This window comes from Limulus polyphemus, unplaced genomic scaffold (genome assembly GCF_000517525.1).
Source record: "Limulus polyphemus unplaced genomic scaffold, Limulus_polyphemus-2.1.2 Scaffold1618, whole genome shotgun sequence".
In the NCBI taxonomy this organism is placed as follows: domain Eukaryota; kingdom Metazoa; phylum Arthropoda; class Merostomata; order Xiphosura; family Limulidae; genus Limulus; species Limulus polyphemus.
Window position 1 is genome coordinate 26,193 of NW_013667228.1, and position 13,470 is coordinate 39,662.

At 36.9% G+C, this 13,470-nt stretch overlaps 1 protein-coding gene across 1 annotated transcript in view; it reads right to left on the bottom strand.

The window, feature by feature from the left end:
- The window catches only part of LOC106464312 (polycomb protein Scm-like), a 100,210-nt gene that overhangs the window by 24,411 nt on the left and 62,329 nt on the right, over positions 1-13,470 (bottom strand). Inside the window, exons 6-8 of the mRNA XM_022392012.1 lie at positions 11,834-12,157; positions 8,866-9,109; positions 7,842-8,138 (exon numbers count right to left, since the gene is read on the bottom strand). Of these exons, the coding sequence (XP_022247720.1) occupies positions 7,842-8,138; positions 8,866-9,109; positions 11,834-12,157 (865 nt within the window). The remainder of the gene's footprint in view (positions 1-7,841; positions 8,139-8,865; positions 9,110-11,833; positions 12,158-13,470) is intronic.

Sequence of the window (13,470 nt, forward strand, 5' to 3'; positions counted from 1 at the left end):
CAACAATCGGGAAAACATTCATGCATGCGCACGAAGGTTCAAGGTCGGCTCATGCAAGCGCACTTGAGTCAAATCCATCAGGTTATCGCAAAAAAAAAAAGGTCGGATACTTTTCTCACAGGCCTCGTACAATGGCCTGGAAGAATAATGCACACATATATATAAACACTGCTAAAATGGTGTTGTGAAAGCAGCTCACACTAAGAAATGCAGATGGGCATAACTTTTTTTGTTCCTTCCCCCCTCACTCGATGCAGATCTTGAGTAAGTATTCCCTATCAGGCAAGACAATACTGATCATTTGGTGGGTTCCATCCTCTCCATAATATACATATACATATATGGTGAATAAGGTAGTTATGAGAGCCAAAAAAGAAAGGAGAAAATAATTTACCATCAGAGTCACTGTGAAGAGTAGGGAATGGCAAATGAAGGGAAATGAAGTCACGGTAGGTGAAACTAATAGAACACTAATGTGTAGGGATTTGTTCACATCCCCACCTGCAAAATCTCATAAAGATATGTCAATGGCCTGTAGAATTTGGGATTGAATAACAAAGGAGTGGATTGGAGTTGGAAAGGCAATGATGACAGGATCCCCAAAGTGGGAGCAAATGCAAATCCACTGAAAACACCAGAGGAAGGAGAAACCACTCTGTGGGATGGGTCCAGGCCTAGGCAAGATAGTTGACCTGCTGCCAGGACCAAGCTCTTGAGAGACAGAAGATCTACAACTGAATGTTGTTGTCATGGCCTCAAAAGAGATAATGATACCTGCATTGACAGACCAGAAACCATTGAGAAGAATGTGTAATGGCACATCCAAGAAGAATGACAGTTTTATGAGAAGAAAGAAACCTCCAAAAAATACTGTAAATGAAAAAGACATGAGAGATCTGGTATCAAAAGCTCCATTTCACAAAGACAAAGAAGTAGACTGAGTCTGCCTCATATACAGAGTGCGATAGGCCCCACAGTGAGTGAAATATGAGGATGAGGATGAGAACCATATCAACCACCCAAACTGAGATGACTCCAAAAGAAGGAGGTTGCACCAGGAAATGCTACATTTGAAGTGGTAATTAGAGGATAAATGTTCATAGAGAAGTGGAACAACAGGCTTCATGAATGTAACCTCCAAGTGAAAACCACTGGACCCAATAAAAAAAAGATGGAACCATAGCCAACTTGAATGGAATGACCAAGAACAAAATGTTTGCTTATTGCGGAAGAACCACAGGAAGCAAAAGGCAGACAAACAAGCTAGATATAGTGAACATGTTTGAGATGCTGAATTGGGTTATTCGTCATCTATGAGAGTATCTACCATATGGTGAGAAAACTACCCTTGGGGAACCTATGAAAGGCCAAAGTTGGGATAAGTGGGACAGAATAATATGACTGACTACCTTCCATCTTCATGGAATTAATACCTTAAAGTTGGGTTGAGGAATTGTTCCCTGAAATTTTTGAAACAGGTGAGATGGAGGATAGAAGCACATGAAAAATCCTGAGAAAGTACCTGAGGAACTCGGTAGATTATAGCAAAGAGAGTTCATCAGTGGAATGTCATAGGACAGAGCTTCCACAAGATTGGAAGAAGGCCAAGGACATGGTAGAAAAAAAAAGGTATTTCCACGTTGCCTCAGTAAAGGTGGTGGTGTCATGATGGAAGTCCTCCAGATGAATATGAAGCATGAGAATGAACAAAGTAGTATAGTAAAAGATGTAAAGAAGTGGATGAAAAGGAAGAAAAATATAGGAAAAAGAGGAGATCCCTAAACTGATAAAAAACAATAAAGTAAATGCGACTCATGCAATAAAGGAGCCAAATATTTAGCAAAATATTACCAGAGAAAGAAAAACAAAAGACATATACCTGTGGAATCCAAGCATTGAAGGACAAAAGTGGGACTGCCAGCTCCACATCGAGAAGAGAGAACAATAAACAAAAGCACAGGTGGAAATACAAAATGGTAAAATATAACAAGACAGGGTCAGGCTGAGCTGAAGTAACAAAAACAGGAGTTTGACAATCCTTGAACCGAGATTAGAATGGATACAACCACGTGGTGCACAACAGCTGTAAGTTGACATTTTCCTAAATTGAAAATGTATTTCGAATAATATGTAGCTCTGCTGACACTATACCTATTTCTCAATCTTCAGAGTTTCCACTCTTTGCCCATCTAAGCATTGAATACACTTGCTCCAATCTTTTATACCCCACTCGAATGCCCCTGGCAAATTCAAATTTACAAAATTCTCCACCAACTTCAATGTGCCCTCTATCTAGATACTGTATATAAGCACCTTATTCAGATAATCTAATCACTCTTTCGAGACATAAACCGGCTTTTAGTGCGGAGGTAGGGTGGGAGAGTGTCAGTGGAGGTAAGTATTATTGGAGATACATTTTCTGTTTAGGTAAATGTTAACTTGAAAGCAAACTTACCTCCACTGATACTATAGCTTGAATCCCACATTGAGAAGGTGGAAGGGCTGGTGCAGGCATGAACCACACTGAAAGCATCTGTATAGAACAGGAGTGTACCAAGATAAAGATGGCACAAGAGCAGGGGAACAGCAGTACATCCAGAACAGGTATGCTCTTCACCTGGAACTCAGTTCTTATATCAAAGGTGGAATAGAATATGAGTAATCATATAGGCCAGCCCCACCCTGATAGCTGAGGTTCCACAACTCGAGGTTGGAATTAAAAGGTTGTAGTACCTATATCTCATACTGGTGGCTAGGGGTATTTGATCACAATGTTATATATATACTTTTAATTGGATCCCAACCTGTAGTTATAGAGTGATGCATTTTTGCACCACCAGAATCACGACAAAAAAGTAAGCAACACCAAAGTGAACAAAGTTTCTCCTTCATCTGAAGAAGTTCAAAAGGCAACACCCCAGGCTCAGAATGACAGGATCGTGTATGCCTTACTCAACCAAAGATTTGTTTATAATTAAGCACAAAGCTACATAATGAGCTATCTGTGCTCAACCAAAGAAACAGAACTCATCTGGTCTGGAATTATGAACATTCATCCTCACTCCTCAACCAAGTGGGCAAGGTGGTATGGACTTCCGAGCTCCACTAATAAAGTCTGGGGGTAATATGTGTTGGGGAGTCATGAGGAACAGTGATCTGGAAACTGTGCAATAGGTGAACCAAGTTCCCTACATTTTTAAAGGCAAACTAACCCTTATTTATTCAACATGAAGATTGGTAGGAATCGGCAGGTTCCCCTTTGGCTTTACTCATGACAATTCATGTGTGGCAGTCTATAATAATAAGGTAATACCATCCGGTATGTGCCCAGATGGTCTTATGGAACACCCCATTTTGATAGAGACTGTTGCAACCTGTAGTAATTATTGTGAAAGTGATTGCTAGTATGGAATTGATAAAAGAAAGCATACCTGACTGGGCAACAGTGAAAAATAAAGGGACCCTGGAAATAAATGAGTATATAATTGAGGAAAATACTCACCTATGGTTAAAATCTAACAGATGTGGTCAAAATAGCTAAAGGGGGTAGTCAAAAATCGTCAGAAGAGGAAACTACCAGATCATATAAGTAATGAGATAGGTAAGTATAAGGAGTAGTCCACATACCAGCCTGCACAGTCTTCCAGAGGGTAATTCAACCAGGTGGCTGATGACATAGAGATATGATGAATCTGGGGAAAGGCACACAGATGTAAACCAGTCCAGTCCTGAGTGAACACATCTACTGCCAGTGCTTGAGGATGAAATATCGGAGACCAAAACAACAGTAGTTGAGAATTCCAGTGAGTCACAAAGGCATCAATAGTTGGAAATCCGAACTGAGAGCAAATCCAATGAAAGACCTCGTGATGTAGCATCCATTCTGTTGGAAGAATCCAGTTGGGTCAAAACAAGTGATCTACAAGTAAATCCATCACTCCTGAAACATGACATGTCAAACGACTGATATGCTATGAATGAGCCCAGTAGAGAATATCTAAGGTACGAAAACAAAGGTCTTGAGAATGTGTGCCTCGTTGACGAGATTTCTGAGATACCACCATGGAATTTTCAGAATGTATCATGAATTTTTTTCCCTTCTAGAGAAATAGACCTTGAACCATTGCCCAGTATAATGCAAGGAGTTCAAGAACGTAGAATCGTCTTCTGTCCAAATACCCTGAAACTCCTGACCTTGAAGATAAGCTCCCCATCCTGAAGATATGTCTCTGAACAGATGAAGCTCGGGATGAAGTGGTGGAATGGGTACCCCAATAGTAGTATTGTTCTGGTCCAACCACCATTTGCAATCAACAATGTTGCTCCTAAGTAATGAGACAGGATGATTCAAAGGATCGGAATGCATGCTCCATTGGTCATACAGTGACCACTGAAGGGACCTCATATATGCTCATCCCAAAGGAATGTGAGGCTCAAGGGATGCTCACATCCCCAAAAGAGAGAGAACCATCCATGCAGCAGGAGAAGGAGATATTAATAAAATCCTGGTGGCTTTTTTTATGGCTTGAAGCCTGATGGGGTTTGGTTGAGTACAACTTAAGTGAGTACTGAAAAATACACCCAGACAGATGGGATATTGTGTTGGTGACAGAACAGATTTCTCCAGTATGATAAGGAAGCCTGCTTTTGTGGCTTCTGAAAGGAGAATCTGAGAGGGTTGTTCTGCTAATTGATGGGATGGTGCCAGAAAGAGCCAGTTGTCCATATAATGATGTGTGCACAGGCCCAAGGAATGCAGATGACGAGAAAAAGCTCGATTAACCCTGTAGAAGACATAAGGTGCTGATGCAAGACCAAAAGGTAGAACCCTGAACAGCAGCACCTGACTCTTGTGCACAAATCTGAGAAACTTCTGGGAAGATTCCACTACGGAAATATGGAGATAAGCATCGGTAACATTGAACTTGGTCATCCATAGTGCCATCATAGGTTGAGAAAAGATTCCATTGTAAAGCGAGGAGGATCTAAAAATTGGTGGAGTCGAGACAGATTGATGATAGGATGCAAATCTCCAGTCTTCTTGGGTACAATAAATAAACAGAGATAAAATCCTGGAAGAACGGAATCGACCCTCTCTACTTCCCTTTTGACTAACACCTCTCTTATGGCCTAGAAACAAAGTTCCACTCACTGTGGATCCATTGGAGGTGAAAATGCAACAGGTTATGCAGATAATGGTGGAGGTGACGTAAACTGAATGACCAATCCTGAAGTCAGAACATAGAGTACCCATAGATCCCTGGTGAAAGAACTCCAGATGTCCAGAAAGTGATTTAATTGTGCTCTCCCCACCCACAGGATAGTCACTGACGCCATTGTTGATGGTCCGCCTGAGCCGAAAATCCTTGAGAATATGGACAGACTATTATGAAAATCGAAGGAGGGGTTGGGAAACACTACGAGCTGACACTTCCAAATTAGCACCAGAAAGGCAAGAATCCAATGATGATAAAGAAGAATGTATAGAAGCTGAATCAATTCGTTATTCTAACATCTCTGGAACTCCAGCAAACAACATGGGATGGAGAAAAGGAGCTTCCAATAACTCCCTGAGGGCAGAAGACGATAAATGAACACTTTCTAACAAAATGTCTTTAACCAATAAATCCCAACAATAAGCCAGCCAAAAAACCAGAGAAAGAACCGAAGAAGGCAACCTGCCTGATGTAGATGTCAGCAAAATCCCAACTCATCCTCAAGTTGCTTAGGGAAATGTTGATAGACTTCCAACAAAAGTTGGATCGAAGATAAATACTCAGGACAATCTTGAGAGTAAGATATATTCGAGAAAACTGTGATCTGTTTAATGTGTTCACAGGTTCGAAACTAAACCATTGATAATCTAAATATACCACTTCCTGGTGGTGATATGCCAAAGCATGATGTTTCAATAAACGTGGGGGACAAGCTATCCCATCGTGTAATTGAGGCAAATCTCGCAGCATGAACAGTAATATCAGAAGAAGGTGGAAAAACCAAGTAGTCACTTGCTGTCCACTCTGCCAACAGTAGTAGTGTCAAATGCAATAGGAGAGACCCCCAAAACCTCACTAACCTGACTAACCAACTGAAGAACATTGACTGAAGGTGGCTGATCAAGATGATCATCTATTGAGGCCAACCTAGTAAAAGAAGGAGCCAGAAAAAGCAAGACTAAATTCTCCCCAGCTGGTCCCAGGTCCTTAAAACCACCTCACAACCCCTTAGAGAGACACCCTTGGTCTGCATATATGACTCCATCTCACAACAGATCATATCATAGATTACTCTGACTGAGAGTGAATCCTCCCCTAGCCATTGACAAACACCAGATAGCAGAGGTGGAAGAGAAAAGGTCTGGTTGGCCTCAGTAGTAGAAACATTAATTTTGGAATTCATACTCTTCTGTATGTTTTTCTTTTTCTTGTTAAAGTAATTTATAAATATAAACGAAGATATAATTGTAGTAATGCCAAGTATGTTCAAAGTTTCAATGTAAATTGTGAATAACCACAATACTCCTGTTTATAGAAACCACTGCTGAATGCTTTGTCAAGAAAAAGTAACTACATTATCTAAATTAGGTGCTTATATACAGTACTTAGATAGAAATTAGAATTTGCCAAGGTCATTCGAGTGCCAATAAAAGACTGGAGCAAGTGTTTTCAATGCTTAGATGGGCAAAGAGTGGAAACCTTGGAGATCAAGAAATAGCTACAGGGTGAGAAGTGGTAAGTATGTTTTGGAATATCACTGAATATCAATGTTTCCAGTCACCATTACACTACTGGATGACTCCTGTGATGGAGTGTTAAAAACTTTGGGAGATGTCAGAAACATGGGAACATAAAACAAAACAATTACAAACCACCATAACATCAGTTACATGGTTTAAATGGTATGGTAATGCTGCATATGCCTAATGATGATATTGAAGGGTACTGAATGAAACCCATATGTTGGATTAAACAATGGGAACAGACAATTGGAAATGTGCATGGGTGAAATTCTGCTGGTACACACTGGTACTGAGTACCAGAACTTATTTTTTAAGGTGGTACTAGTATCAGGACTTATTTGAGCTGCATTTTCATATTTTATGTTTACACACAGATTTTTTTTTTCTTTTTCAAAAACAGGTCCACTTCACCAAGCTGAGCACCTCTACTTTTTTTTGGAGAATTTCACCTCTGGACACGTGTCCCCAAAAGTACAAGGTTGAGTAAAAAATACATAGAAACTTTGGTCTCTTTGTTTTGTTATTGTATATCTAAAAGTAAAATTGAACTAGGAGAGTTAAAGCAGCAAATAACAATGTCAGACTTAAAGAAAATCCCCCCCTAAAAAAACAACCAATGATCTTTTCAGCTAGTTATACTTCTAAAAATGTAAAATACAGAACTGTTTGTATCTGGCCTTTAATCATAATTTTATGGGCAATCTCTTTCATTTAATTATTTTTTTGTGTAGAGAAATATGTTATTCTGATGATAAAGTCATTTACGGCTTGAGAGTGTTGTACAAGAATTGATATATGATTTTCTTCTTTTATCAAACACCCTTACTGTAATAATGGCTGGAGATGGCTTGAATGGGTAATGAAGAAAAACTTTAATATAAGTTTAACATAACAGCAAATGTACAACATTTCGCAATGTTTTGTCATCATCAGGTACAAGTACAAGTACACAAGTATATATATACACACACACACACACACAAATGTATTATAAAAATAAGTACATGCAATTTTAATAAAAAGAAGAAGTTTTTGTAAGAAGTTAAACTTCATTTCTGAATAAGGTCCAACAAATGTCAATAAAGTAAAACTACAAGCTAACCTGTGGGATTCTGTTTAGAAACAGTGCTTGTGTCCGGTTCTGTAACTAAAACACTTAGTGATCTAAGAGGCCACAAATTTTCTTCATCTGTACCAGCAGATATTGATGTAGTTACAGAATTTGATTGTTTGTTTGATTTCTGGCTATTATTGGTAGAAGTCTTTGCTCGAATGCTGCTGCTAGGACGTTGAGTGTTTCGAGGAGATAAAGGTTGGGATGACGAAAGAGGAGGGATTGAAGGTACAAGCTGACAGGAATTAACTTTAGGTTGTGTCTTCAGCTTACCTCCTACTAAAGCTAAAACAGCATTGTTATTAGTTTTTCACATTTTAATAAATGTTCTCTCATCACTGTAACTTTAAAAGCTTCATATAATAGTTTGAATCAGTGAAAAAATATCTATTAAATGAGTAGGAGTGATAAAATTGTCTTAAAACATCTACAAGAGCATGAACAAAATGCATAAATTCTGAAAAAAGGAAACTGTATCCAGTACACAAAATGTAAATTACTCAAACCAGAGACAAAAATTTGAAAGAACAATGTCACACTGCTATCTGAAAAAAGGAAACTGTATCCAGTACACAAAATGTAAATTACTCAAACCAGAGACAAAAATTTGAAAGAACAATGTCACACTGCTATATTGAAAATGAGGGACTTTATTAAAACACATTACTTTGAAATAACATACTAATGAAAGTAATTACCTTTTATTATAAAAGTATCCCATGTTAAGAAAAGTAAAATTTTAATTATTCTTAATTTTTAAGTTGTTAAAAGTTCATGAAGATGTTAACTAAAAATAACACATCTTTCTCTTTCAAGCTAGTACTGAAACATTATAAAAGGCAATATATTTTGCTACTTGGATTTGACAGCAGAATGCTAAATATTTTTATTGTATACTCATAATGTACTAACTAGTGGTTCTTAAAAATGTACATAAAAATTTAAATCCTCATAATGTATATCAACAAAAAATAAAATAAGATGGTAAAACAGTCTTAAGTTCATGAAATACCTTTATAACCTGGAGGCTGAAGAGGATGACCACTTGCTTTACACCATCCAACAGGAAAAATATCTCTTGATTCAAATTTACACCAGTAGTCAAAGGCTCCTCTCCAACCATCAAAAGCAACAAATATCATGTCATCTTTTACTGTTGCCACTGTAGCTGGGCATATCAAATGTGGATTTTTTCTGTCCAAGGCTTCTAATTTCATGCCCACTCTAAATTTATTAGATTTTGGTGTAAGTGGTTCCTGATGGCCAAACAGAACACATCCATGATGTTACTAAATTTACCACAATTTAGAACCCATAATAAAACTACTGCTGTCATGATACATGTGAAATTGTAATTTTACTGTGATAATTAAACTGCAAAAAGAACAACAATGTGTTCCAAATGAGCAAGTTGACATTCAAGCCTGCATCTACCAGGAAAATTGTTTTTGGTATCAAGCCTGTGGCTATAAGGGATATTGAATTGGATAACAAGTCTACAGTTACCAGGAATATTGTTTTGTGTCACAACTTGCAGCTATCAGGAGGGAGATTGCTCTTGGTAAGAGACTGCAGCTATCAGGGAGATTGTTCTTGATAACAAGCCAGCTTTCAGGGAGATTGTTGTTGGTAACAAGCCTACAGCTTTCAGGGAGATTGGTCTTGGAACATGCCTACAGTTATAAGTGAGATTGGTCTTGGTAACAAACCTACAGTTATAAGTGGGATTGGTCTTGGTAACAAACCTACAGTTATAAGTGAGATTGGTCTTGGTAACAATCCTACAGTTATAAGTGGGATTGGTCTTGGTAACAAACCTACAGTTATAAGTGAGATTGGTCTTGGTAACAAGCCTACAGTTATATGTGAGATTGGTCTTGGTAACAAGCCTAAAGTTATAAGGGAGATTGGTCTTGGTAACAAACCTACAGTTATAAGTGAGATTGGTCTTGGTAACAAGCCTACAGTTATAAGTGAGATTGGTCTTGGAACAAGCCTACAGTTATAAGGGAGACTGGTCTTGGAACAAGCCTACAGTTATAAGGGAGACTGGTCTTGGAACAAGCCTACAGTTATTAGAATTTGGTTTGTTTTGAATTTCACGCAAAGCTACATGAGAGCTATCTGCGCTAGCCATCCCTAATTTAGCAGTGAAAGACTAGAGGGAAAGCAACTAGTCATCACCACCCACTGCCAACTCTTGGGCTACTCTTTTACCAATGAATAGTGGTATTGACCATCACTTTATAACACCCCCATGGTTGAAAGGGCAAGCATGTCTGGTGGGATGGGGATTCGAACCCATAACCCTCAGATTGTGTGTCAAATGCTCTAACCACCTGGCAATGCCAGGCCCAGTTATTTGAGATTGCTCTTGGTAAAAAGCCTCAATTATTAGGGAGATTGCACTTGGTAACAAGCCTGCAGTTATTATGGATATCACTCCTGATAACAAGCCTGCAGTTATTAGGGAGACTGCTCTTAGTAACAAGCCTACAATTATTAGGGAGATTGCTCTTAGTAACAAGCCTAGAGTTATTAGGGAGATTGTTCTGAGTAAAATGCCTATAACTATCAAGGAGATTGTTCTGATTAACATTTAGATTAAGAGGTTTTGAAGATGACATAAAACTGTGGTTGTACATCCTATATCTAAACTTTAAGACTTTAAATTTCAAAAATTAACCTACATATCTAAATAGTTATTTTGTGTCAAAACTAAGATTATATATTATATTAATCTATAGCTGTTCTTGGGAAATTTGTAAAAATTGCATGTATAAATACTTCCATTCATACTTGTAAAATTAACTTATTTAAAGCTAAAATGAAATAAAGTTCTCCCATTGTACATATTGTAACCAAAAATTACAATGTTCATGACCCTAGAATTTACACATTTCAAATCTGAAGGTAATAAATTGAAAAAAAAAAACACACCCTTTTATGAACAATAAGGTATTCCACATTTAAATTTGTTTTTTAAAGTTAAGAGCTGTATTAGGTTTCCTAAATTTGTTATAAACTATTATTTATTATAATTTCTAACTGCTCCTCTTGTTTTTGGTAATTAATATATATATATATATAAACCCTCAAATTACTATCTTATTTTTATACCCTTTACTACCATAGGCTCACATATTACATCACAATGACTAATTTATATTTTTGTTTGTTAGAATTCTCAGTGTAAAGAAATTACCAAGAAAATGTGCACTCTAAGTTTCTATATAAAATATGAGCAGTAATTAGCATTGGTGGTATTTTTCCTACGTTTTCACACAGCTCATATGTTATTAGGAACTGTAACCAACAAGGATTATATGGACCTATAAGAAATTAAGTACCTGAAATAGTTTAGAGAAATGAGTGTGAAAAATTGATAGGATTACTAATTTTAGGATAACATTTCTATAACACAAGAGGAAGTTTACTTCAGGTACGAAACTGATGGAAAAAGGTACTCAATGCTACATTGTTTATCATCTGCTTTTTAGCCAAAGGTTATTCATGTTTGGCTTGAGTAAAAAGTTAGTCTTATATCACATTTAACCAATGAATATGTCTTTTATGATTATCAATACTGGCAATATTTTACTTCTTCAAACTTCTAGGAATTTATCATACTTAGTTGTTAGTTACAAATACAGTGACTAAACATAGCTATGAACAAGTTTCATACATACATCAAAATAAACTAACACCAATTACTTAATACTTCAACACTAAGATATTACATCACCCACAGGAACTTCATCATATCCTATTATTGAATGTATCTGTTACAAATAAGGTTTTAAAAGATGAAAAAAAGATATGAATAAAGAACCCAACAACATGTTAATGAAAAATAGATAAAAGAAATTATGATAAAATGCTATATTTTTGCATAAAAAAGTTGTCATATAGATAAGTTACACAATACATATATTTATCTTTAATTTATTAATCACCCTAAAACATATTTAATGTACTACCTTCTTAAATAATTTTGAACATGCAATTTCTGCTCCATTTAAAGTCTTCAACAAAAACATGGGCCAAGAAGAAGCATTCATACGAAACCCCAGAGGTGGCTGTAACATACCACCATTTTTTTCACAGTGACCAACAGGATGTATCTCTGAAGAATCTACAAGTTGCCAAAAGTCATTCTTGTTGTCTCCTCCATCCAATCTTAGGCAAAGCCGAGGGCCTTGGATATCCACAACTGTTGCTATACATATAGAAGTTACGTTTCTAGGATCAATAGCTTCCAGCTTCATACCTACATTGAACTCATTTGTTGGGGGTTGTGGATGCTATGTGAAGAAACAGGAAATTACATTAACTCTTTCTTAGGTAACTGGTTCAGTAGATGAAGGCCAGCTTTACAACACTTCACACAAAATATTCAATTGCTCTCGTATTGTCAACATAAATGTGACTAAAATTCTAACTGTCCTTGACTGTAGAACAAAAATAAACTTACTCATACTTCTTCACTTTCCCACCTTCCATGAAACTTATCATTCTTATATCAAAAAGATATTTAAAAGCTTCACTTTCCTGCTATAATCCAGATTTCTGTAATTGCTATTATGATAGAAACCATGCATGTCCAGCAGGAGAAACATTATTTACTGATCATTTAGAAGAAGGACGACGACCAGAAGCAAAACTAGATGCTAAAACTTAATCAACTCCTGCTGTGTTGTTTCTCCTGAACAGGAAACCACTTCAGGTGAAATACCTGTTAAGTAAAAATAACCTAGGAAAAAAAAAGTTCTTTCCAGGTCAGCTGAAATGATATGGGGGTGGGGGAATTGATACTTTGCAACACAGCATGATTGGATAAAGTTCCAAATAAACCCAATAGCTACTTAGTAGCAGAAACAATATTAGTGAGATCCAATCATGAAGACTGCAAAATATATATTTGATTGTGACTAAAGAAATCAGGAGAATAGTTAACTGTGTAGAAGTAGAAAGTCTCAGAACAAGTGTATAAAGCAAAAAATGGATGACAAGTCAAAGCAAAAAAACCATGTGAAATACTCTCCTCCAATACCCAATCTGAGGATCAAGAGCTTGAGAAATCACATGAGCAGTGAAATATGAAGTCTACTAATATTTTGCTAGTTTCTAAAAGCATGCATCAGCAACAACCTGAATAAAAAAAGATGATGGAAGAAATAAGGATTCAAGTAATGAAATGTCTAACATGACACTAGAACCTTCAGGTGTAAAATAAATCGGTTGAAGATTTAAAATAGAATATACTGAGGATAAGAGAGAAATGGGATCAGCAGAAGTTTCTTCAGGATTAAGGCTAGCAGACAATTCTGCTCTGTAGATATTAAAAGCAAATTGGTCTCAAAAAAAAAGAATGATATTGTTCAAAATCATCAGACAATGGTGGATATTAACAAACTGAGGAGTGTATGATCTTGAAACCCATCAGAGACACTAGCAAACAATTCAGCAATAACAGCCCAGAGACAATGATCACTTATGGCTGACAATGCAATCACAAGGTCACCATGTATGCTAGAGTGAGTAAGGCCTCCAAAGGAGTTGTAGAAGTTCCAATTTTTCTTGGAAATATTTACATCAGAATTAACACCAACTTCTG